The sequence below is a fragment of the Salvelinus alpinus genome, chromosome 20 (assembly GCF_045679555.1).
Source record: "Salvelinus alpinus chromosome 20, SLU_Salpinus.1, whole genome shotgun sequence".
Lineage (NCBI taxonomy): Eukaryota > Metazoa > Chordata > Actinopteri > Salmoniformes > Salmonidae > Salvelinus > Salvelinus alpinus.
In genome coordinates this window covers 12,980,115-13,005,391 of record NC_092105.1, presented here as the reverse complement: position 1 = coordinate 13,005,391, position 25,277 = coordinate 12,980,115, and the positions used below count along the sequence as shown (strand labels likewise).

At 47.8% G+C, this 25,277-nt stretch overlaps 1 protein-coding gene across 1 annotated transcript; it reads left to right on the top strand.

Moving 5' to 3' along the window:
- Positions 1 to 23,715, top strand: LOC139546315 (coiled-coil domain-containing protein 80-like). The gene is made up of 9 exons (XM_071354557.1): positions 1 to 1,499; positions 2,425 to 3,281; positions 3,400 to 3,765; positions 4,302 to 4,458; positions 9,668 to 9,804; positions 12,178 to 12,329; positions 15,935 to 16,038; positions 18,016 to 18,099; positions 22,543 to 23,715. Exons 1-9 carry the CDS (start codon positions 803 to 805, stop codon positions 22,860 to 22,862), a joined length of 2,874 nt encoding a protein of 957 aa, XP_071210658.1. The 5' UTR covers positions 1 to 802; the 3' UTR covers positions 22,863 to 23,715.
- The last annotated feature ends 1,562 nt before the right edge of the window (positions 23,716 to 25,277 follow it).

Here is a 25,277-nt window from a genome sequence, read left to right as displayed (position 1 = left end):
GCAACTGGCAACCCGCTGTGCAGGGGCTGGTGCTGTATAGCACCGCCGCACCAGCGAGAAGAGTCGAAGGCAGGGCAGATGGTTTGTGTGGACATTACTGGGATAGCGGCAGAGTTTTAGGTTGGGAAATCGAGAGACTGGAGATAGAGATGCGTTTCCCATACAGAAGAGCCACTCTCTACAGGTTTTCCTCTTGAATCCGGACAAAGACTTCTATGCCGAAAACTCCAATTTTTTTAGATGGCTTATTTGGATAGTTGGACAGTCTTTTCAAATAACGGTCAGAGAATGAAGTAAAACGTATTCATTTTCGAGAGTGCTGTATCAGTTAACTTGTTAACTTGTGGATGTTAAAATGCTGTGTACACTTGGAGTGTATAACTGATATGCAAAGAAATTCCAGAAGCACAAAGTCAGCGTCTTTTCCCTAAATAGTGTGGTGATTTGGAGAGCTGAACTTGGAGGTTTGGAATAACGGTTTCTAATACCCGGAATGATTTTTAGGAATTGCTGACTCCGTCAATGAGTGGCTAGTTTGTTGAGTTTTCCTGTCTACGTTTTCATGCAGCTGTCATGTTGATAGCAGGCTGGTGAAGGAGGGTTGGGGTTATCTGCTGTTCCACTGCTTTAAAACACAACACTAATGTGTTTGCCTCTCTCTTGCACTCTATTTTTTACTGCGCTGTACTGTATTTTTTATTTACTGAAAACAAATGTTCTAAATAGACATACAGGTCCCATGTACACTATTGAATATTTCTCACTCTGTCAGATTGTTCATTGTAATTGACAGCTTCCCATAATGCGGGGAGCGTTTGTTCTGGGTCTGTTTCTGCTCTGTCTGCTAGCGTGGGCAGGACACGCAGACAAACAGACCCATCTCAAACAGATGCCCATTCTCAACAACGGGCGTCTGCAGCCGGGCGCAGCCGGCAGAAAGCACCCTGTCGGCGGGGGAGGGACCTCCCGCCCTGGACCCAGCTCAGCCTCGGTGCCCACCGGTCTCAGCGCTACGCGCGGAGAGGACATGCAGGCAGACCAGGCCTCTGTTCCTCGGGCCAGGACTGGGGCTGGACAAGGCAGAAGAGGTGGAGCGCTGGCAGGGGCAGTAGGGAGGAGGGCAGCCGGGCAGCGTGTTCCCCTCCATCCTGTCATGCTTCAGGATGAAGGCACTCTCAGGGTGAGGACCAGACAGACCCGCATACCAAGCAGTGTAGGCTCACCTAACCTCCTGGCGAGTTTTGCAGGGAAAAACCGAATTCTGGTGATTTCTGCCCCGCACGACTCAGACGGTTACTACCGGCTAATGATGACACTGCTGAAGCCAGACGTGTACTGTGAGCTGGCGGAGCGGCATGTGCAGCAGATCGTGATATTCCACCAGGAGGGGGAGATGGGTGGGAAGGTGAGGCGGATCACCAGAGAGGGGAAGGTGATGGAGGAACCTTTGGACACAGCGCTCATCCCCCGCCTCATGACCTTCCTCAAACTGGAGAAAGGTAAAGGCATGGTCCTATCTGAAAACTATCCCCTAGTCCTTCAGTGTTGGCAGATCTGTCACTCCTGTTCATCATGTTAAGTTTGTATATGACAAATGAAAAATGTCCTTCCTTTTGCACATTACATATTCCAATAACATTATTGTTTACGTATCCCAGCATGGGACAGTATGGAAAGACCCATACTTTCAAGCTTCTTGTGTAATATGTGATAACAATACAACAGAACAGATGAACCGGAATGGCATTTACTGTCACAGGTACCCAAAATGAACTATATCAAAGCCACGCCCCTACTAAGCAACATCTCTTCTGATCTGAGCCACTTGGTCATATCTCAATCACAGGAGGTTGGTGGCACCTTATTTGGGGAGGGCGGGCTCATGGTAATGGATGGAGTGGAATAGGTTGAATGGTATCAAATACATAAAACAGTTGGTTTCCATGAGTTTGATGCCATTCCATTTACTCTCTTCCAGACATTATTTTGAGCCGACCTCCCCTCAGCAGCCTCCTGTGATCTCAATAACCCAGCACACATTATCAATACCCCAGCAGTTTTTAACAAAACAAACCAACTTAATGACACAACGCCAACAACCCAGCAATGAACCATTACCATACTGGTCACACCTGTCCTAGACTATTCAAACCTGTCACCTGTTTGATGTGGGGGTTACAGGGTTGTGTGGGGTTGGCTATTTGCATGTTTGCTGCATATGATATGCTGAAAAGCAGTGAACATTAATATTAAATTGTGAGGGTAACAACATAAATCTGAGTCTTTCCAGGTAAGTTTGGGATGCTTACAGCGTGCTTGGTGAGATTGTCTCCTTTCTGCATGTTGATTGTGGCCAAAGCCATGAAAGCTAGACTATTTTATTCAGTAAATGTAATCTCTTATCTGTCACCCTGTCCTGTCCAGGTAAATTTGGAATGGTACTTCTGAGGAAAACCCTCCAGGTGGAGGAGAGGTACCCCTATCCAGTCAGGCTGGAGGCCATGTACGAGGTCATCGACAAGGCACCAATGAGGAAGCTGGAGAAGATCCGACAGAAGGGATTCGTCCAGAAGTGTAAAGGGGCGGGAGTAGAGGGCCAGGTGGAGGAGGGGGGTGGAGACTCAGGGACGGTAGTGGAAACAGGTGGACAGGTAGACCCGCCCCGAGAGAGGAAGCCGGTGAGGAAGCCAATGAGGAGACCCACGACAACCACCACTGTTGCCACAACGACAACGAGGCCGACGACAACTACCAAAGCAACAACTACCACAACTATGCGACCCACAAGGACCACGACAAAAGCCACCACGACAAAAGCTACCACGACAAAAGCCACCACGACAAAAGCTACCACGACAAAAGCTACCACGACAAAAGCTACCACGACAAAAGCTACCACGACAACCACACCAAAACCCACACCAAAACCCACACCAAAACCCACAACAACCACGACTAAAAGGACTACAACGACCACAACTAAACAGACTACAACCACACAACAGACCACCACTGCTACTTCCACCACAACCCAGAGACCCACAAAAGCCCAGACCACCCCTGACTGGCTGCCTGCCCCTAGGACCACAGCTGAGCCATATTACTATAACCGCAGAGACAGGGAGAGGCAGAGGGACAGGTACCCAGCCAAGACCACCCCGTCTGGGGACAACCGAACAGACAAGGAGGGGAAGGACCACAATGGCCGTCAGCAGGCAGAAGTGGTGCCCACCCAGCACAAACCCACCAAGGGCAAACCGACCAAGAGGAAGAATGAAATGGTATGCCGTGGACTTATTACATTTCACTTATTACATTGCTGTTGAGATAGAATGTTGCATCAGGCTTGATTTTGGTGATCAATTAAGTATTCTCCTCCTCTCCTCTCCTCTCATCCAGGTGTTAAATAATGAGTATGAGGAGAAGTACGAATCTGGCCGGCCCACCGTCAGCGACCCAGAGACACAGACAGAGGTCAACACAGAGGTCAGCCCAGCCAAGAGGGGCAAGGGAAAACACGACAATACTGAGAAGAAGAAGAAAAAGAAGAAGGGCAAACCAGACAAGGGCGCCAAGAGGGACAAGGCAGAGAGGAGAGGAGCGAAGGCAGGGAAGGAGGGCAAAAACAACGGAAAGAAGAACGGAAAGAAGGTGTCAAAGAATCCTGAGAAAGAGGAGTACTACAAACCCACCAAGAAGCCTCCGCCTCCTAGCGGATCCATGGCTTCCTTCCTGGACTACTTTGAGAACAGGAGACGACTCGTGGTAAGAAAAGTGTTTCCCGTTGTTTCTCGGTGTGGCGCCAGGATCCCCAGAGAAACCGCCAGGACTACAAACGCACCACTGAAACAAATAGAAGACTTTAGAGAACTAATGAAGCAATATATGGGATATTGTAACTAATAACAAAAATAAATTGGATTTAAATCCAATGTGTTCCACATCCCAATAACGTATCAAAGCCACAATACAATAGCAGCAATAGCACACAGGCAGAAACGTCATAGCACTGATATAAGCGCTGTAGTAAACTGCCTAGCACTGACTTAACAGCTTTAGAGTACTAGCAGACTGTATAGTACAGTTGTGTTGTTATAGATTGGACTACAGCCTTTCATAGGAGTGCAGCCAAGGGCAGGGTGGGAAACACAGTCCTCATCCTCTCCCTCCCCGCTGTCTAATGTAAACACAATCTCAACAGCGGTGTGTGTGTGTGTGCTGGCGTGCGAGTGTGTGCATGCATGTGTGTGTAACCCGGTCTAACCCAGTCTTTCTTTCTCTGTGTGTGTGTGTGTCTCCAGATCATAACAACCCCCAGTGAGGAGAGCACTATGTACCTGCAACAGAAAGATGAGTACCTGGAGACGGTGTGTGAGATGGCCATCAGGAAAGTCTCCATCATCACCATCTTTGGCTCGCTCACCAACTCCACCATGAAGATAGATCACTACCAGCTAGGTAAGTACCTTTAACCATCATACCACTACAGACAGGGTCGACAATGGTGAAAATGGTTCGGTGAATGGAGGTGAATGGGGCACTATAAACATTGAATGGTAAACAGTATACAGAGGACGAAAGATATGGAAGGGTTTCACAAAGACAGGGTCCAGGTCAGGAGGAGAAGACAGGGTCTGGGTCAGGAGGAGAAGACAGGGTCCGGGTCAGGAGGAGAAGACAGGGTCCGGGTCAGGAGGAGAAGACAGGGTCTGTGTCAGGAGGAGAAGACAGGGTCTGTGTCAGGAGGAGAAGACAGGGTCTGGGTCAAGAGGAGAAGACAGGGTCTGGGTCAAGAGGAGAAGACAGGGTCTGTGTCAGGAGGAGAAGACAGGGTCTGTGTCAGGAGGAGAAGACAGGGTCTGTGTCAGGAGGAGAAGACAGGGTCTGGGTCAAGAGGAGAAGACAGGGTCTGTGTCAGGAGGAGAAGACAGGGTCTGTGTCAGGAGGAGAAGACAGGGTCTGTGTCAGGAGGAGAAGACAGGGTCTGGGTCAAGAGGAGAAGACAGGGTCCAGGTCAGGAGGAGAAGACAGGGTCCGGGTCAGGAGGAGAAGGCAGGGTCTGGGTCAGGAGGAGAAGACATGGTCTCTGTCAGGAGGAGAAGACAGGGTCCGGGTCAGGAGGAGAAGACAGGGTCTGTGTCAGGAGGAGAAGACAGGGTCTGTGTCTGTGAACTTATCTTAACTAAGCTTTCTGAGGTAATCCTTCAGAGTCTTTTGAAGTACCCATTGGTCAATCTAAGAGACATAATAAAAAAATCCTCATGTAAATCTGTCAGTTTAAGGTAGAGATATCTGTTTATGCATGAAGATTCCCAAAAAATAAGGGGCGAAAATATGTGTCCAAAAAACACATGCCGACCGTATTACCTCCCAAGAGAATTTTCTTCGGGTTATAGTCACATCGGTGTATATTCCCCCTCAAGCCGGTACCACAGCGGCCCTCAAGGATCTACACCGGACTTTATGCAAATTGGACACCACATATCCTGAGGCGGCATATATTGTAGCTGGGGATTTTATTAAAACAAATTTGAGGAAAACGCTACCGAAGTTCTATCAACACATTGACTGTTGGGTCCCAGTACTCGCGCTGGGAAAACACTCAACCATTGCTATTCTCTCTTGCGGGAAGCCTACAAGGCCCTCTCCCGCCCTCCCTTTGACAAATCAGATCACGACTCCATTTTGCTCCTCCCTTCATATCGGCAGAACCTCAAACAGGAAGTACTCATGCTAAGGTTTATTCAACGCTGGTCTGACCAATCAGAATCCATGCTTAAAGATTGTTTTGATCACGTGAACTGAGATATGTTCTGGGTAGCCTCGGAGAATAACATTGATGTATGACAGCTGTGGTCTGAAGACAGTTGTGGTCTTCTATCATCACCTCATACTGAAGACAGTTGTGGTCTTCTATCATCACCTCATATTAAAGACAGCTGTGGTCTTCTACCATCACCTCATATTAAAGACAGCTGTGATCTTCTATCATCACCCCATATTAAAGACAGCTGTGGTCTTCTACCATCACCTCATACTGAAGACAGCTGTGGTCTTCTACCATCACCTCATACTGAAGACAGCTGTGGTCTTCTATCATCACCTCATAATAAAGTCGGCTGTGGTCTTCTACCATCACCTCATACTGAAGACAGCTGTGGTCTTCTATCATCACCTCATACTGAAGACAGCTGTGGTCTTCTATCATCACCTCATAATAAAGTCGGCTGTGGTCTTCTACCATCACCTCATACTGAAGACAGCTGTGGTCTTCTATCATCACCTCATACTGAAGACAGCTGTGGTCTTCTACCATCACCTCATACTGAAGACAGCTGTGGTCTTCTACCATCACCTCATACTGAAGACAGTTGTGGTCTTCTATCATCACCTCATATTAAAGACAGCTGTGGTCTTCTATCATCACCTCATAATAAAGTCGGCTGTGGTCTTCTACCATCACCTCATACTGAAGACAGCCGTGGTCTTCTACCATCACCTCATACTGAAGACAGTTGTGGTCTTCTATCATCATCTCATAATAAAGTCGGCTGTGGTCTTCTATCATCACCTCATATTAAAGACAGCTGTGGTCTTCTATCATCATCTCATAATAAAGTCGGCTGTGGTCTTCTATCATCACCTCATACTGAAGACAGCTGTGGTCTTCTACCATCACCTCATACTGAAGACAGCCGTGGTCTTCTACCATCACCTCATACTGAAGACAGCCGTGGTCTTCTACCATCACCTCATACTGAAGACAGCTGTGGTCTTCTATCATCATCTCATAATAAAGACAGCTGTGGTCTTCTACCATCACCTCATATTAAAGACAGCTGTGGTCTTCTATCATCATCTCATAATAAAGTCGGCTGTGGTCTTCTACCATCACCTCATACTAAAGACAGCTGTGGTCTTCGGTCATCACCTCACAATAAAGACAGCTGTGGTCTTCTATCATCACCTCATACTGAAGACAGCTTGTCTTCTATCATCACCTCATAATAAAGACAGATGTGGTCTTCGGTCGTCACCTCAAATGAAAGACAACTGTGGTCTTCTGTCATCACCTCATACTGAAGACAGATTGTCTTCTATCATCACCTCATACAGAAGACAGCTGTGGTCTTCTATCATCACCTCATATTAAAGACAGCTGTGGTCTTCTACCATCACCTCATACTGAAGACAGCTGTGGTCTTCTATCATCACCTCATAATAAAGACAGCTGTGGTCTTCTGTCATCACCTCACATTATAGACAGCTGTGGTCTTCTATCATCACCTCATTAAAGACAGCTGTGGTCCTCTATCGTCACCTCATTAAAGACAGCTGTGGTCTTCTATCATCACCTCATATTAAAGACAGCTGTGGTCTTCTATCATCACCTCATATTAAAGACAGCTGTGGTCTTCTATCATCACCTCATAGTAAAGACAGCTGTGGTCTTCTATCATCACCTCATACTGAAGATAGCTGTGGTCTTCTATCATCACCTCGTATTGAAGACAGCTGTGGTCTTCTATCATCACCTCATACTGAAGACAGCTGTGGTCTTCTATCATCACCTCATACTGAAGACAGCTGTGGTCTTCTACCATCACCTCATACTAAAGACAGCTGTGGTCTTCTATCATCACCTCATACTGAAGACAGCTTGTCTTCTATCATCACCTCATAATAAAGACAGATGTGGTCTTCGGTCGTCACCTCAAATGAAAGACAACTGTGGTCTTCTGTCATCACCTCATACTGAAGACAGATTGTCTTCTATCATCACCTCATACAGAAGACAGCTGTGGTCTTCTATCATCACCTCATATTAAAGACAGCTGTGGTCTTCTATCATCATCTCATAATAAAGTCGGCTGTGGTCTTCTATCATCACCTCATACTGAAGACAGCTGTGGTCTTCTATCATCACCTCATACAGAAGACAGCTGTGGTCTTCTATCATCACCTCATATTAAAGACAGCTGTGGTCTTCTACCATCACCTCATACTGAAGACAGCTGTGGTCTTCTATCATCACCTCACAATAAAGACAGCTGTGGTCTTCTATCATCACCTCATACTGAAGACAGATTGTCTTCTATCATCACCTCATACAGAAGACAGCTGTGGTCTTCTATCATCACCTCATATTAAAGACAGCTGTGGTCTTCTACCATCACCTCATACTGAAGACAGCTGTGGTCTTCTATCATCACCTCATAATAAAGACAGCTGTGGTCTTCTGTCATCACCTCACATTATAGACAGCTGTGGTCTTCTATCATCACCTCATATTAAAGACAGCTGTGGTCTTCTATCATCACCTCATAGTAAAGACAGCTGTGGTCTTCTATCATCACCTCATACTGAAGATAGCTGTGGTCTTCTATCATCACCTCGTATTGAAGACAGCTGTGGTCTTCTACCATCACCTCATACTGAAGACAGCTGTGGTCTTCTATCATCACCTCATAATAAAGACAGCTGTGGTCTTCTGTCATCACCTCACATTATAGACAGCTGTGGTCTTCTATCATCACCTCATTAAAGACAGCTGTGGTCCTCTATCGTCACCTCATTAAAGACAGCTGTGGTCTTCTATCATCACCTCATATTAAAGACAGCTGTGGTCTTCTATCATCACCTCATATTAAAGACAGCTGTGGTCTTCTATCATCACCTCATATTAAAGACAGCTGTGGTCTTCTATCATCACCTCATAGTAAAGACAGCTGTGGTCTTCTATCATCACCTCATACTGAAGATAGCTGTGGTCTTCTATCATCACCTCGTATTGAAGACAGCTGTGGTCTTCTATCATCACCTCATACTGAAGACAGCTGTGGTCTTCTATCATCACCTCATACTGAAGACAGCTGTGGTCTTCTGGGAAACAGAGGAGGGGAAAAAATGTGACTACATTTTTTGAGGAGGAATATCCATGTTAAAACAGAGTGAGAAAATCCTTAGATTTGAAGGAAATAAAAATAAGATAAACAATCTAGGTTGGCTTGTCCCGCTTCAGCCATCTTCCTTTAAATCTTTTTGAGAGAGGGAAGTGCCAGTGTTTTGTAATAGAGCGGGTGTCAGTGTGAATGAGTGAGTGAGTGACTGAGGTGTTTGTGTGTGTGTGTGTGTGCGTGTGTGTCTCTTCTCCGTAGAGGAGGCAGTAAACCTAGAGTAAACACACGATTGGCCTTCTTTTGGGTGGTAAATCTCTGCCCTTGAGATTATTTTACCTCAGAGAGATGCTCATCAGAAAACAACTCTTAGTCCCTTCCACTCGTCTCCTCCTTACCACTGTTTGCAGAGCTGAAGAGACAGGCATAGGTGGAGTACTAATAATCTATCCTGAACATGCTGTGGACTGATATGGACCTATGTTTACTTTTGAGGCTGCACATGTCTTCTGGTCGGTCATATGTCAACCAATCCGGTCCCTGATTGGAAGGGGGTTGTCCAATCCGTGTTTCCCAATGGCTGTAGTTGTACTAGGCTTTGTTTTTGTTGTTGTTTCAGCTTCCTTACCTGAAAATGCACTCTTATGCACAATTTAAAAAATTGTTGACTCTTTCTTCATTTTCTCTCTCTCTCTCTCTCTCTCTCTCTCTCTCTCTCACTCTGTCTCTGTCTCTCTCTTTCTCTCGCTCTCTCATTCCTCCCCTCTCAGAGAATGATAAGCCTATGAAAGGTCTTCGTCAGGAAGACCTGGTGAACCAGGATGTGATTACGGAGCTGAGGAAGGAGTTCAGTATGACCTTCAACCACTTCTACATGGTCGTCACTGACACTGACATGAGATTCAAGGTGGGGTTACCAATACAATTATGATTTGGAACAATCATTTCATAGGATTTCTATGGGGTTAACTCTCTGTCTATCAGTATCTCTTTCATTCTCTCTTTGAATCTCTCTCTCTCTGTATCTCTCTCTCTCTGTATCTCTCTCCGTATCTGTCTCTTTCTCTGTATCTCTCTCTCTCTGTGTATCTCTCTTTCTCTGTGTCTCTCTCTCTGTATCTCTCAATCTCTCTTTTTCTCTGTATCTCTCTCTCTATATCTCTCTCTCTCTCTCTCTCTCTCTCTGTATCTCTCTCTCTCTTTCTCTGTATCTCTCTCTCTCTTTCTCTGTATCTCTGTCTCTTTCTGTATCTCTCTCTCTCTCTGTATCTCTCTCTTTCTCTGTGTATCTCTCTCTCTATGTATCTCTCTCTCTCTGTATCTCTCTCTTTCTGTCTGTATCTCTCTCTCTTTGTATATCTCTCTTTCTCTGTATCGCGCTCTCATTCTCTATCAGTCTCTCTCTCGCTCGCTCTCTCTCTCTCTCTCACTCTCTCTGTATCACTCTCTCTCTGTATCTCTCTGTATCTCCTTGTATCTTTCTGTATCTCTCTCTCTCTGTATCTCTCGCTCTCTCCCTGTATCTCTGTATCGCTCTCTTTCTCTGTATCTCTCTCTCTCTGTATACCACTCTTTATCTTTATCTCTTTCTCATTCTCTGTATCCCTCTCTCTCTCTCTCTCTCTGTATCTCTCTGTATCTCCGTATCGCTCTATCTCTCTGTATCTCTCGCTCTCTCTGTATCTCTCTCTCTGTATCGCTCTCTTTCTCTGTTTCGCTCTCTCTGTATATCTCTCTTTCTCTGTTTCGCTCTCTCTGTATCTCTCTCTTTCCTAATAGATATGCTTAATTTAGCTCATCTGGTCCACCTGATTGTGGGTACTTTTGGGACCATTCCATTTAGACCTAAAGCCTGTACTCAACCCAACCGTCTTGCCAAGTGAACTAAATGGAGCACACACACCTAACCTCTCTATTGAGCCCATTAGACCAATACTGATGTTGGTTGACCAGCCTTCACCATACTGTCAACATCCTGCAGTGATCAAACACTGGTTCAATTCACACAACATGACCATCTCATAACAGCAGTGTGTGTGTGTGTAAATCGGCAGGCTGTTTTTAGACATATTAAACAAAGACTGTTTAACCAACCCTCTACTGCTGTCAGTACAGACAGGAAAGTATATTACAGACAGGAAAGTCTATTACAGGGTGTGGGTATGAGAGAGATGGGGGCGTGTGCCCTATAAAATATCATGTTTTATGCTGGGATCCCTGCTGTTCCTAAAAAATAAGCTGCATGGTGGAATTTATCACGTTCTGAACAGAGTTGTGTTGAACCCCATGGCCCACTGTGTTGAACCCCATGGCCCACTGTGTTGAACCCCATGGCCCACTGTGTTGAACCCCATGGCCCACTGTGTTGAACCCCATGGCCCACTGTGTTGAACCTCATGGCCCACTGTGTTGAACCCCATGGCCCACTGTGTTGAACCCCATGGCCCACTGTGTTGAACCCCATGGCCCACTGTGTTGAACCTCATGGCCCACTGTGTTGAACCCCATGGCCCACTGTGTTGAACCTCATGGCCCACTGTCTTGAACCCCATGGCCCACTGTGTTGAACTCCATGGCCCACTGTGTTGAACCTCATGGCCCACTGTGTTGAACCCCATGGCCCACTGTGTTGAACTCCATGGCCCACTGTGTTGAACCCCATGGCCCACTGTCTTGAACCCCATGGCCCACTGTGTTGAACCCCATGGCCCACTGTGTTGAACCCCATGGCCCACTGTGTTGAACCCCATGGCCCACTGTGTTGAACCCCATGGCCCACTGTGTTGAACCCCATGGCCACTGTGTTGAACCCCATGGCCCACTGTGTTGAACTCCATGGCCCACTGTGTTGAACCCCATGGCCCACTGTGTTGAACCCCATGGCCCACTGTGTTGAACCCCATGGCCCACTGTGTTGAACCCCATGTCCCACTGCGTTGAACCCCATGGCCCAATGTCTTGAACCACATGGCCCACTGTGTTGAACTCCATGGCCCAATGTCTTGAACCCCATGGCCCACTGCTCTGGTTGTGCTTCTCAGAAACATGCAGAGAATGCCTGTGAAGTCATAGCAAACTGGAACACATTGCTCAGTCTCTTGGAATACAGGATACAGGGTTTGAGGTTTTTCTAGGAATACTGGAATCATTATAACATAGGAATAGCATTTCTTACATTTTTCTCCTGACCACTAGAATAATAGGGATTATACACTCAAATCCTTCAATGGTTGGTTACCTTTTTGGTCCACTGACTTGATGATGTGTGTCCCTCCAACAGCAATCCTATGAGGTTCCCATTGCCATGAAGGCTGTGTTCGATTACGTCGACACCTTCACCTCTCGCATCAGAGAGATGGAACAGCAGAAGAGAGATGGAGTGGCCTGCAAGAAGGAGGACAAACCAAGATCACTTGAGAACTTCCTCTCCAGGTAGTGTGTGTGTGTGTGTGTGTGTGTGTGTGTGTGTGTGTGTGTGTGTGTGTGTGTGTGTGTGTGTGTGTGTGTGTGTGTGTGTGTGTGTGTGTGTGTGTGTGTGTGTGTGTGTGTGTGTGTGTGTGTGTGTGTGTGTGTGTGTGTGTGTGTGCGTGTCTCTCACGCCTATGGCTGAGACTGGGAACGGCTGGAATCTGAAACAGACATTTTGCTCCATATGAAACAGACATTTTGCTCCATATGAAACAGACATTTTGCTCCATATGAAACAGACATTTTGCTCCGTAGCCGGTGGGAATATTGCCTCATTCTGCCAGGTAGGGATCTGGCTGAGGAGTGGTCAGAATTGACAGATAGCCATGTCAACATTAATATTAACACCCATACGTAAAAAAAAATGCATGTACACATAACTGTAAGTCTCTTTGGATAAATGTGTCTGCTAAATGAATATTTTATTTCCAGTATTGTAGGATACACTAACACCTTGGTCTTGGATCGATTGACTATTGTCCCGTATATACACTACATGACCAACAGTATGTGGACACCTGCTTATCGAACATCTCATTCCAAAATCATAGGCATTAATATGAAGTTGGTCCCCCCTTTGCTGCTATAACAGCCTCTAGTCTTCTGGTATGGCTTTCCACTAGATGTTGGAACATTGCTGCAGGGACTTGCTTCCATTCAGCCACAAGAGCATTAGTGAGGTCGGGCACTGATTTTGGGCGATTAGGTCTGGCTCGCAGTCGGCATTCCAATTTGTCCCAAAGATGTCCGATGGGGTTGAGGTCAGGGCTCTGTGCAGGCCAGTCAAGTTCTTCCACACCGATCTTGGGAGAAAAAAAAACTGTATGGACCTCACTTTGTGCACGGGGGCATTGTCATGCTGAATCCGAAAAGAGCCTTCCCCAAACTGTTCCCACAAAGTTGGAAGCACAGAATCGTCTAGAATGTCCTTGTATGCTGTAGCATTAAGATTTCCCTTCACTGGAACTAAGACGCATAGCCCGAACCATGAAAAACAGCCCCAAACCATTATTCCTCCTACACCAAACTTTACAGTTGGCACTATGCATTCAGGCAGGTAGCATTCTCCTGGCATCCGCTAAACCCAGATTCGTCCGTCAGACTGCCAGATGGTGAAGCGTGATTCATCACTCTGGATAACGTGTTTCCAGTCCAGAGTCCAGTGGCGGTGAGCTTTACACAACTCCAGCCAACACTTGGTATTGCGCATAGTGATCTAAGGCTTGTGTGCGGCTGCTCGGCTGCTCGGCCATGGAAACCTATTTCATGAAGCTCCCGACGTACAGTTATTGTGCCGACGTTGCTTCCAGAAGCAGTTTGGAACTCGGTAGTGAGTGTTTTAACCGCGGACAGCGCTACGCAATTCAGCACTCGGTGGTCCCGTTCTGTCAAATTGTGTGGCCTACCACTTTGCGGCTGACTCTTTGTAGCTCCTAGACATTTCCACTTTACAATAACGGAACTTACAGTTGACCGGGGCAGCTCTAGCAGTGCAGCCCTAGCAGTGCAGGAATTTGACGAACTGACTTGTTGTAAAATTGGCACCCTATGACCGTGCCAGGTTGAAAGTCACTGAGCTCTTTAGTAAGGTCATTCTACTGCCAATGTTTGTCTATGTAGATTGCATAATTGTGTGATCGATTTTATACACCAGTCACAAACGGGTGTGACTGAAATATCCGAATCCACTAATTTGAAAGGGGTCCACATACTTTTATGTATGTACTTTTACAGTACCAGTCAAAAGTTTGGACACACCTACTCATTCAAGGCTTTTTCTTTATTTGTACTATTTTCTACATTGTAGAATACTAGTGAAGACATCACAACGATGTAATAACACATATGGAATCATGTAGTAACCAAAAAAGTGTTTTGAAATTCTTCAAAGTAGCCACCCTTTGCCTTGATAACAGCTTTGCATACCATTGGCATTCTCTCAACCAGCTTCATAAGGTAGTCACCTGGAAGACATTTCAATGAACAGGTGTGCCTTGTTAAAAGTTAATTTGTGGAATTTCTTTCCTTCTTAACGTGTGTGAGCCAATCAGTTGTGTTGTGACAATGTAGGGGTGGTATTCAGACGATAGCCCTATTTGGTAAAAGACCAAGTCCATAGTTCATTAGAGTTACCAGCCTCAGAAATTGCAGCCCAAATAAATGCTTCACAGAGTAACAGACACATCTCAACATCAACTGTTCAGAGGAGACTGCGTGAATCAGGCCTTCGTGGTCTAATTGCTGCAAAGAAACCACTACTAAAGGACACCAATAAGAAGAAGAGACTTACTTGGGCCAAGAAACACGAGCAATGGACATTAGACCCGTTGAAATCTGTCCTTTGGTCAGATGAGTCCAAGTAGGAAATTGTTGGTTCCAACCGCCGTGTCTTTGTGAGACACAGAGTAGGTGAACGGATGATCTCCGCATGTATGGTTCCCACCGTGAAGCATGGAGGAGGAGCTGTGATGGTGTGAGGGTGCTTGCTGGTGACACTGTCTGTGATTTATTTAGAATTTAAGGCACACTTAACGAGCATGGCTACCACAGCATTCTGTAGCGATATGCCATCCCATCTGGTTTGCGCTTAGTGGGACTATCATTTGTTTTTCATCAGGACAATGACCCAAAACACACCTCCAGGCTGTGTAAGGGCTATTTGACCAAGGAGAGTGATGGAGTGCAACATCAGATGACCTGGTCTCCACAATCACCCAACCTCAACCCAATTGAGATGGTTTGGGATGAGTTGGACCGCAGAGTGAAGGAAAAGCAGCCAACAAGCCAGCATATGTAGGAACTTCTTCAATACTGTTGGAAAAGTATTCCTCATGAAGCTGGTTGAGAGAATGCCAAGAGTGTGTAAAGCTGTCACCAAGGCAAAGGGAGGCTACTTTGAAGAAAATATTTTTGAATATGTTTAACACTTTTTTGGTTACTACTTGATTCCATATGTGTTATTTCATAGTTTTGATGTCATCACTATTATTCTACAATGTAGAAAATAGTAAAAATGAAGAAAATCCCTTGAATGAGTATGTGTCCAAAGTTTTGACTTTTAACCAGATTGACTGTGGTTTGTTGCCATGGAGACTAAATTCCAGTCTAATGACCATGACCCACAGTGTTCAGACAGGAAATGATTTCCCACTGGGCAAAAACTGGTTGAGTCAACTTTGTTACACATCATTTCAAAATAAAAAAAGTTATATGTGATGAGGTTGAATCAACATGGAAAACTGATTGTAGAGTCATCAACGTAAAGAAATGTCTTTTTTTCACATAACTTGTTACCGAAATCCAATGACATGGTGACATGTTTTGTTGATTTCACATTGAATTCACGTTAGTTGACAACTCAACCAGATGTAAATCTAAACTAGACGTTGAAAGGATGTCAGTTGGTTGTTGGTTCTAATGACAGTGACTCACAGTGTTTATACAGGAAGTGACTTGGTTCAAGTCTTGAGGAAGAGCCTTGTAGGATCTTTAAATACGTGAGATTGATGACATCACCGTATAGTTTAATCCTACTGCATCTCATCCTCGTTCCGTCTTTGGGTCCTCAGGTTCCGTTGGAGGCGTCGCCTGTTTGTAATTTCCGCCCCCAACGATGAGGAATGGTCCTATCAGCAGCAGCTTCACGCCCTGACCAGCCAAGCCTGCAACCTGGGTGAGTATAAGAAGGAATCATTAAGTTATTACCGTATTTACCATATTTATCCTATCCTTTCAGATCAACAGGAAGACACGTTGTTTCTGAAGCAGGCCATAAACTGCTCACACGCACACAGGCACACACGCACACACACACAAAGTGGGCAGTTGTCAAATCAGAGCCATCCACTAGCAGCGTGCTGCCAGCAGTATTCTGGGCTCTGTGTGGATCATCCCGTGGTCTCACCAGGGCCTCCGGAAAACTTGTAGCGAGGACACACTTTCCACACCACTTTTGATTTTGTTTAATAAAATATATTGACTGAAATATATTGACACTGGAATTTATCAATAAACACAATAGCTGACATAGACTGAGTTCACTTTTAATTAAGGCCTACGGTTGCATAGTGCGGGACTACACGATGCAAACCTGAATAAAGCAAGCTCAGCCGTTTTACTGTGCATTTTGCTTTCTCTGTGTGTGTGTGTATAGGAAACCCCTCTAGTCCTTCCTTAAAATATCATTAATATGAACAAGAAAAAGGTTGCTGTAGTTTTAACAGGATTTTCATCCTTCCCACGGTCAGGAGTTTCTCCAGGATTTTTTTTTTTTTTAAACCATGTGACCTGCTCTGAAAAATTCTGGTTCCACCATTACCAATATTAAACCTTTTAACAACAAATGAATCATGTCAGACCATATAGGGTCAGGAGTTTTACCAGTCTGGGACTTGTTGTGCCAACCTCTGGTACACACACAACATATGTAAATCAGCACACACACACACACACACACACACACACACACACACACACACACACACACACACACACACACACACACACACACACACACACACACACACACACACACACACACACACACACACACACACACACACACACACACACACACACACACACACACACACACACACACATACTGCTCCCTGTGGTTCACAGCAGGTGTAAATCATATTAGATTTACAACAGCCTCCATTCAGACCTGATCTGGAAGAACACAGTCAACAACACTCGGGCTCTCATTTCATCTGTTACATTTTATCTTGAAAGGTAAACACGCTGAAAAAGTCATAATACATGTGTTGCAGTCGCTGAAACTGAGGAGGACCAGGATCACTGTTTCTCACTCACACACATACACAACACAACCACACACACACACACACACACACACACACACACACAACATACATCCCTCAGAAAAGGTTCATGGAAGTGTAACTCACTACTCATCTACCAGTTCTATAGTCTCAGATCAAAGACTGTGATCCCCTCCTCTGTTTCTCTTGGCTAGGTGTGTGTGTGTGTGTTCAAACCTGGCCTCTCTGATAAACAAGGCTTCTCCTAGCTGCTGACTCTGCTTTGGGTTCGTACCGCGGTATTCAGCTCTTGGCTCTCACCTTAGAGAGCAGTGTTTTCATGTGGTTACTGTGGCTTTTCTGTCTTCAGAACAACCAGCTGTCTGGCTCAGCAGGACACAAGTCCTTCACATTCCCTCTCTATTATCACGACTAACTCACAGATGGTTCTGATCAGGAACGACCGCATCCACATATTGAATAAATACGTTTAGAGATGAATATGAAACAAGTGGTTGAATTATATCCGTTTTGGGGGAGTCTCCGACTCTGATCCTGGAGATCAAGGTCTTCTCTCTGGGCCGTTACTTAGCTGAATCAGGTGTCTGTTATTGCAGGGGGTAGGATCAAAACCCTGCATACTCAGTAGCGCTACAGGTTTCTCTCTTACTAAGGAGCACCTTCAATCTATAAAGATTTCCTAACCAATCAACGCCTCTCTTCCTTATTGTTTACAGGTTGAAGAACCCTGACTTAGATGCTCAATAGGAGACGTTTGAGTTTACGTTGTAAGATGTTGTTGTTGGGTATTTTGTTGTTCTAATGTGCTACTACGGCCTCTCTGTTGTGTGTTTGTCTGCATGGTGATGGTTTCCATGGTGACCCAGGCCTGAGACACATCTCCATCCTGAAGCTGGTCGGCATGGAGGCAGTGGATCAGGGAGGAGTCCTAGAGCTCTATCCAATCAACGGTGAGATCCCTGTTATCTCCCCACCGCCTATGTGTATCATACTTCATACAGGAAATGGCTGTGAAGATGAAGCAAAACAGGAAACACATGGAGGATAAATGGGCTGTGTTATGTTTTGTTCTTCAGTTAATACACCCATGCTGTTGAATGTCTGATGTTGTTTAATTGTCACAGCAGGCAGGTAGCTCAACTTTAGCCCAAATTCCTGCTGTTTCCCCCAGTCCAAGACTATAGCCCAGCTTCCAGCTCTCCCCCAGTCCAAGTCCCTATAGCCCAGCCTCAGCCCTAACTCCTGCTGTCTTCCCCAGTCCTTGTCCCTATAGCCCAGCCTCAGCCCTAACTCCTGCTGTCTCTCCCAGCCCACATCCCTATAGCCCAGCCTCAGCCCAGCTCCTGCTGTATCCCCCGGTCCTTGTGCCTATAGCCCAGTCTCAGCCCTAACTCCTGCTGTCTCTCCCAGCCCACATCCCTATAGCCCAGCCTCAGCCCAGCTCCTGCTGTATCCCCCGGTCCTTGTGCCTATAGCCTAGCCTCAGCCCTAACTCCTGCTGTCTCCCCCAGTCCTTGTCCCTATAGCCCAGCCTCAGCCCTAACTCCTGCTGTCTCCCCCAGTCCTTGTCCCTATAGCCCAGCCTCAGCCCTAACTCCTGCTGTCTCTCCCGGTCCACGTCCCTATAGCCCAGTCTCAGCCCTAACTCCTGCTGCCTCCCCCGGTCCACATCCCTATAGCCCAGCCTCAGCCCTAGCTCCTGCTGTCTCTCCCGGTCCAAGTCCCTATAGCCCAGTCTCAGCCCTAACTAGTGCTGCCTCCCCCGGTCCACGTCCCTATAGCCCAGCTTCAACCCTAGCTCTTGCTGTCTCTCCCAGTCCACGTCCTTATAGCCTAGTCTCAGCCCTAGCTCCTGCTGTCTCCCCCAGTCCTTGTCCCTATAGCCAAGCCTCAGCCCTAACTCCTGTTGTCTCCCCCAGTCCTTGTCCCTATAGCCCAGCCTCAGCCCTAACTCCTGCTGTCTCCCCCGGTCCACGTCCCTATAGCCCAGCCTCAGCCCAAACTCCTGCTGTCTCCCCTAGTCCAAGACCCTATAGCCCAGTCTCAGCCCTAACTCCTGCTGTCTCTCCCAGCCCACATCCCTATAGCCCAGCCTCAGCCCAGCTCCTGCTGTATCCCCCGGTCCTTGTGCCTATAGCCTAGCCTCAGCCCTAGCTCCTGCTGCCTCCCCCGGTCCACATCCCTATAGCCCAGTCTCAGCCCTAACTCCTGCTGTCTCCCCCGGTCCACGTCCCTATAGCCCAGCCTCAGCCCTAACTCCTGCTGTCTCCCCCGGTCCACGTCCCTATAGCCCAGTCTCAGCCCTAGCTCCTGCTGTCTCCCCCAGTCCTTGTCCCTACAGCCCAGCCTCAGCCCTAACTCCTGCTGTTTCCCCCAGTCCTTGTCCCTATAGCCCAGTCTCAGCCCTAACTCCTGCTGTCTCTCCCGGTCCACATCCCTATAGCCCAGTCTCAGCCCTAACTCCTGCTGTCTCTCCCGGTCCAAGTCCCTATAGCCCAGTCTCAGCTCTAACTCCTGCTGTCTACCCCGGTCCACGTCCCTATAGCCCAGTCTCAGCCCTAACTCCTGCTGTCTCTCCCGGTCCAAGTCCCTATAGCCCAGCCTCAGCCCTAACTCCTGCTGTCTCCCCCGGTCCACATTCCTATAGCCCAGTCTCAGCCCTAACTCCTGCTGCCTCCCCCGGTCCACGTCCCTATAGCCCAGCCTCAGCCCAAACTCCTAATGTCTCCCCCAGTCCACATCCCTATAGCCCAGCCTCAGCCCTAACTCCTGCTGCCTCCCCCGGTCCACATCCCTATAGCCCAGCCTCAGCCCTAACTCCTGCTGTCTCCCCCGGTCCACGTCCCTATAGCCCAGCCTCAGCCCTAACTCCTAATGTCTCCCCCAGTCCACATCCCTATAGCCCAGCCTCAGCCCTAACTCCTGCTGTCTCCCCCAGTCCACATCCCTATAGCCCAGCCTCAGCCCTAACTCCTGCTGTCTCCCCCGGTCCACGTCCCTATAGCCCAGCCTCAGCCCAAACTCCTAATGTCTCCCCCAGTCCACATCCCTATAGCCCAGCCTCAGCCCTAACTCCTGCTGCCTCCCCCGGTCCACGTCCCTATAGCCCAGCCTCAGCCCAAACTCCTAATGTCTCCCCCAGTCCACGTCCCTATAGCCCAGTCTCAGCCCTAACTAGTGCTGCCTCCCCCGGTCCACGTCCCTATAGCCCAGCTTCAACCCTAGCTCTTGCTGTCTCTCCCAGTCCACGTCCTTATAGCCTAGTCTCAGCCCTAGCTCCTGCTGTCTCCCCCAGCCCTTGTCCCTATAGCCAAGCCTCAGCCCTAACTCCTGTTGTCTCCCCCAGTCCTTGTCCCTATAGCCCAGCCTCAGCCCTAACTCCTGCTGTCTCCCCCGGTCCACGTCCCTATAGCCCAGCCTCAGCCCTAACTCCTGCTGTCTCCCCCGGTCCACGTCCCTATAGCCCAGTCTCAGCCCTAGCTCCTGCTGTCTCCCCCAGTCCTTGTCCCTACAGCCCAGCCTCAGCCCTAACTCCTGCTGTCTCTCCCGGTCCAAGTCCCTATAGCCCAGCCTCAGCCCTAACTCCTGCTGTCTCCCCCGGTCCACATCCCTATAGCCCAGTCTCAGCCCTAACTCCTGCTGTCTACCCCGGTCCAAGTCCCTATAGCCCAGCCTCAGCCCTAACTCCTGCTGTCTCCCCCGGTCCACATCCCTATAGCCCAGCCTCAGCCCTAACTCCTAATGTCTCCCCCAGTCCACATCCCTATAGCCCAGCCTCAGCCCTAACTCCTGCTGCCTCCCCCGGTCCACGTCCCTATAGCCCAGCCTCAGCCCTAACTCCTAATGTCTCCCCCAGTCCACATCCCTATAGCCCAGCCTCAGCCCTAACTCCTGCTGTCTCCCCCGGTCCACGTCCCTATAGCCCAGCCTCAGCCCAAACTCCTAATGTCTCCCCCAGTCCACATCCCTATAGCCCAGCCTCAGCCCTAACTCCTACTGTCTCCCCCGGTCCACATCCCTATAGCCCAGCCTTGTTTATTTATTCTCTCCATGCTACCAGATACACTTGTTTGATCTTTCCTCTGTGGTATGGGGCTCAACCTCAAAAACATGTTGGTGCTGCTGCCTACACCACACCATCAACACAAACACATACAGCCCTCCATCCATACACCCCTCACAGCTGCATAAGCACACAGACATTTGCTGTGGTGGGGGTGTTAGGGAGGAAATATGTAAACCCTCCCATTCATTTCTCTGCCCATCCAAATAGCATTCATATGAGCTCTTTTTGGGAGCTTTCCTTGAATGAAGTGGTAGCTTGCAGGGAAAGAGAGCTGGGGCTGGGGCAGAGAGATGTTGCTGGGGCAGAGAGCTGGGACAGAGTGGTGGGGCTGGGGCAGAGAGCTGGGACAGAGAGGTGGGGCTGGGGCAGAGAGATGGGGCAGAGAGGTGGGGATGGGGCAGAGAGCTGGGACAGAGAGGTGGGGCTGGGGCAGAGAGATGGGGCAGAGAGGTGGGGATGGGGCAGAGAGCTGGGACAGAGAGATGGGGCTGGGGTAGAGAGATGGGGTAGAGAGATGGGGCAGAGAGGTGGGGCTGGGGCAGAGAGCTAGGACAGAGAGGTGGGGCTGGGGCAGAGAGCTGGGACAGAGTGGTGGGGCTGGGGCAGAGAGCTGGGACAGAGTGGTGGGGCTGGGGCAGAGAGCTGGGACAGAGAGGTGGGGCTGGGGCAGAGAGATGGGGCAGAGAGGTGGGGATGGGGCAGAGAGCTGGGACAGAGAGATGGGGCTGGGGTAGAGAGATGGGGTAGAGAGATGGGGCAGAGAGGTGGGGCTGGGGCAGAGAGCTAGGACAGAGAGGTGGGGCTGGGGCAGAGAGGTGGGGCTGGGGCAGAGAGCTGGAACAGAGAGATGGGGCTGGGGCAGAGAGCTGGGACAGAGAGGGGGGGCTGGGGCAGAGAGATGGGGCAGAGAGGTGGGGCTGGGGCAGAGAGCTGGGACAGAGAGGTGGGGCTGGGGCAGAGAGGTGTGGCAGAGCTGGGGCAGAGAGCTGGAGCTGGGGCAAAGAGGTGGGGCAGAGAGCTGGGGCAGAGAGATGGGGCTGGGGCAGAGAGGTGGGGCAGAGAGATGGGGCTGGGGCAGAGAGGTGGGGCTGGTGTAGAGAGGTGGGGCAGAGAGCTGGGGCTGGGGCAGAGAGCTGGGGTAGAGAGGTGGGGCAGAGAGGTGGGGCAGAGAGGTGGGGCTGGGGCAGCTTGGCCTAATTTCTTCTTTCTCTTGAGACGGGCAGCTTGGCCGAGGAGCGAGTACGGCTCTCTGCCTCTTCAGTCAAAGACATCAATCATACCAAAGGATATTGACTGACTCCTATCCATCTCTCTCTCCTCCTTCCAGGCAGCGCCACGGTGGAGCGCGAGGGCCTCTCGGCCACCCTGGTCAAAGACATCCGCAACTACTTCCAGATCAGCCCAGAGTACTTCTCCATGCTGCTGGTGGGAAAGGATGGCAACGTCAAGTCGTGGTACCCGAGCCCCATGTGGTCCATGGCCATTATCTACGACCTGGTGGACTCTATGCAGCTCCGCAGGCAGGAGATGGCCATCCAGCAGTCACTGGGCATGCGCTGCCCGGAAGACGAGTACGGAGGCTACGGGTACCATCACCACGGCTACGACGGTTACCAGGACGGCTATCACCAGGGATACGGTTACTAAAGGTGGTGTCAATAGTCTATAAGCAATGATATGGTTACTAAGGGGTGTGTTACTTAATCTCAAATCAATCTCTTTCGCCATTATCCATGTATGCTTCTTGATGGCCCATTGTAGATTCAAATGGATCAGATAGGTGTAAGCAGTAAGGTATGGCTCTACCTACCCCCATGGTAGTCTAGATGTACTTAGCCACTGGTTTCTAGCCCCATGGTAGTCTAGATGGGCTTTCCACCATGTTCCTTGTACTTAGCCACTGGTTTTGGATCTGTAGGCATTAATTAAGAACCCCTAGGGATAGGGGTTGATTTCCAATTGGTCATGCGTGTGCATGGGAGAGGGGCATGAGTATAACCTTTGTCTCGCCTCTTGAATGGCGGTTTTTGTTTTCAGGACGTCTATGTAGGGTTAAATGGTCTAGGGGTTACCTCTGTGCTTCCTGGTTCTAGAATGAAATAAAGAAGGGTTGGATAGTGATGTCATCAATCTCTGTCTAATCCTTCTCTATATCAGTCTTGTTCTTTTGAATTAAGAATTACAATCAACAGTTGTTTTACATTTCACGTGTTCCGTCTACTACATTTCCATTCTTGACCAAATGTACATGTTCACTTTCACAGTCAGGACCTTATTGTAGATAAACGTGTAAGGATGAGTCAAACATTTTGTTTGTATTGGATGTCTGTTTTTAACTTGTGGCTATAACAGTCTGTTTCTGCAATGAACTTTCAACTTCATTCTGTTTTGTAATTTTCCTGTTGTTACATATGGTTCTTATTCATACTCTGTTGTGCATGAGAGACATAGTCTCTGTTTACTGTATATTTATGACAAATAAAGCTTTGTTTCCTGATAACACTTTTCTCTGAGTTTTAATACAAACTGTATCTCAGTACTTTGTATTGTAGTCAAAAGTTCTTTAGGCGCAGTATAACAATTTATTATGTTACACCGCCCCCTGTTGGTTCAAGTTTAACAATACAGATTGAACAATACAGACCAACAGAACGGAAAATACAGTCAGCAACTAAAACAAAATGTGTCCATTTGGTAATCTATAGACTATTTTGTGTGAGAAACTGAGCAATTATGAACTGAATAATTATGCACTGTATCGTAAGAAAATACATGTTATTAACCCGGTGTCCATTGCCTTAAAGATGTACAGTAAAACACATCAGAGATGCAAGTCACCCAAGTCATAGTCTCATTATTGTTATTTTTTTATTTTTTTTACTATTTTCTTAGCTCTTCTTGAACTGCACTGTTGGTTAAGGGCTTGTAAGGAAGCATTTCACGGTAAGGTTGACACTTTTTGTATTCGGCGCATGTGACAAATAAAGTTTGATTTGATTTATAAAATGATATTACTGATAACCACTTCATATCGACTCCACAAGAAGCTTTCTGTGAATACATGGCAGAATACATGTCAATTCTATGGTACAATAAGTATGTATAGGAGAGTACAAAAGACCCTTGAACACTTGTAATTTCTATAGCTGTGGGTTTCTGTAACCTATTAGGGAAGGCAGTTGGTCCCTGTGTGTAATGTAAACCACAACCTTACATGTTCTACCATCATGTCATCAAATACGGTTTTCTGAATGTAACATGGACCCCTGTGACCAGAGTTAATCACATGGGCCTTACGCGCTTACTGTAGGGTCTGTGTGAGGTTACTGTATGGTCTGTGTGAGGTTACTGTATTGTCTGTGTGAGGGTACTGTACGGTCTGTGTGACTGTATGGTCTGTGTAAGGTTACTGTATGGTATGTGTGAGGTTACTGTATGGTCTGTGTGAGGTTACTGTATGGTCTGTGTGAGGTTACTGTATGGTCTGTGTAAGGTTACTGTAGGGTCTGTGTGAGGTTACTGTATGGTCTGTGTGAGGTTACTGTAGGGTCCGTGTGAGGTTACTGTAGGGTCTGTGTGAGGTTACTGTATGGTCTGTGTGAGGTTACTGTATGGTCTCTGTGAGGTTACTGTATGGTCTGTGTGAGGTTACTGTATGGTCTGTGTGAGGTGACTGTATGGTCCGTGTGAGGTTACTGTATGGTCTGTGTGAGGTTACTGTATGGTCTGTGTGAGGTTACTGTAGGGTCTGTGTGAGGTTACTGTATGGTCTGTGTGAGGTTACTGTAGGGTCTGTGTGAGGTTACTGTATGGTCTGTGTGAGGTTACTGTATGGTCTGTGTGAGGTTACTGTATGGTCTGTGTGAGGTTACTGTATGGTCTGTGTGAGGTTACTGTATGGTCTGTGTGAGGTTACTGTATGGTCTGTGTGAGGTTACTGTATGGTCTGTGTGAGGTTACTGTATGGTCTGTGTGAGGTTACTGTATGGTCTGTGTGAGGTTACTGTATGGTCTGTGTGAGGTTACTGTATGGTCTGTGTGAGGTTACTGTATGGTCTGTGT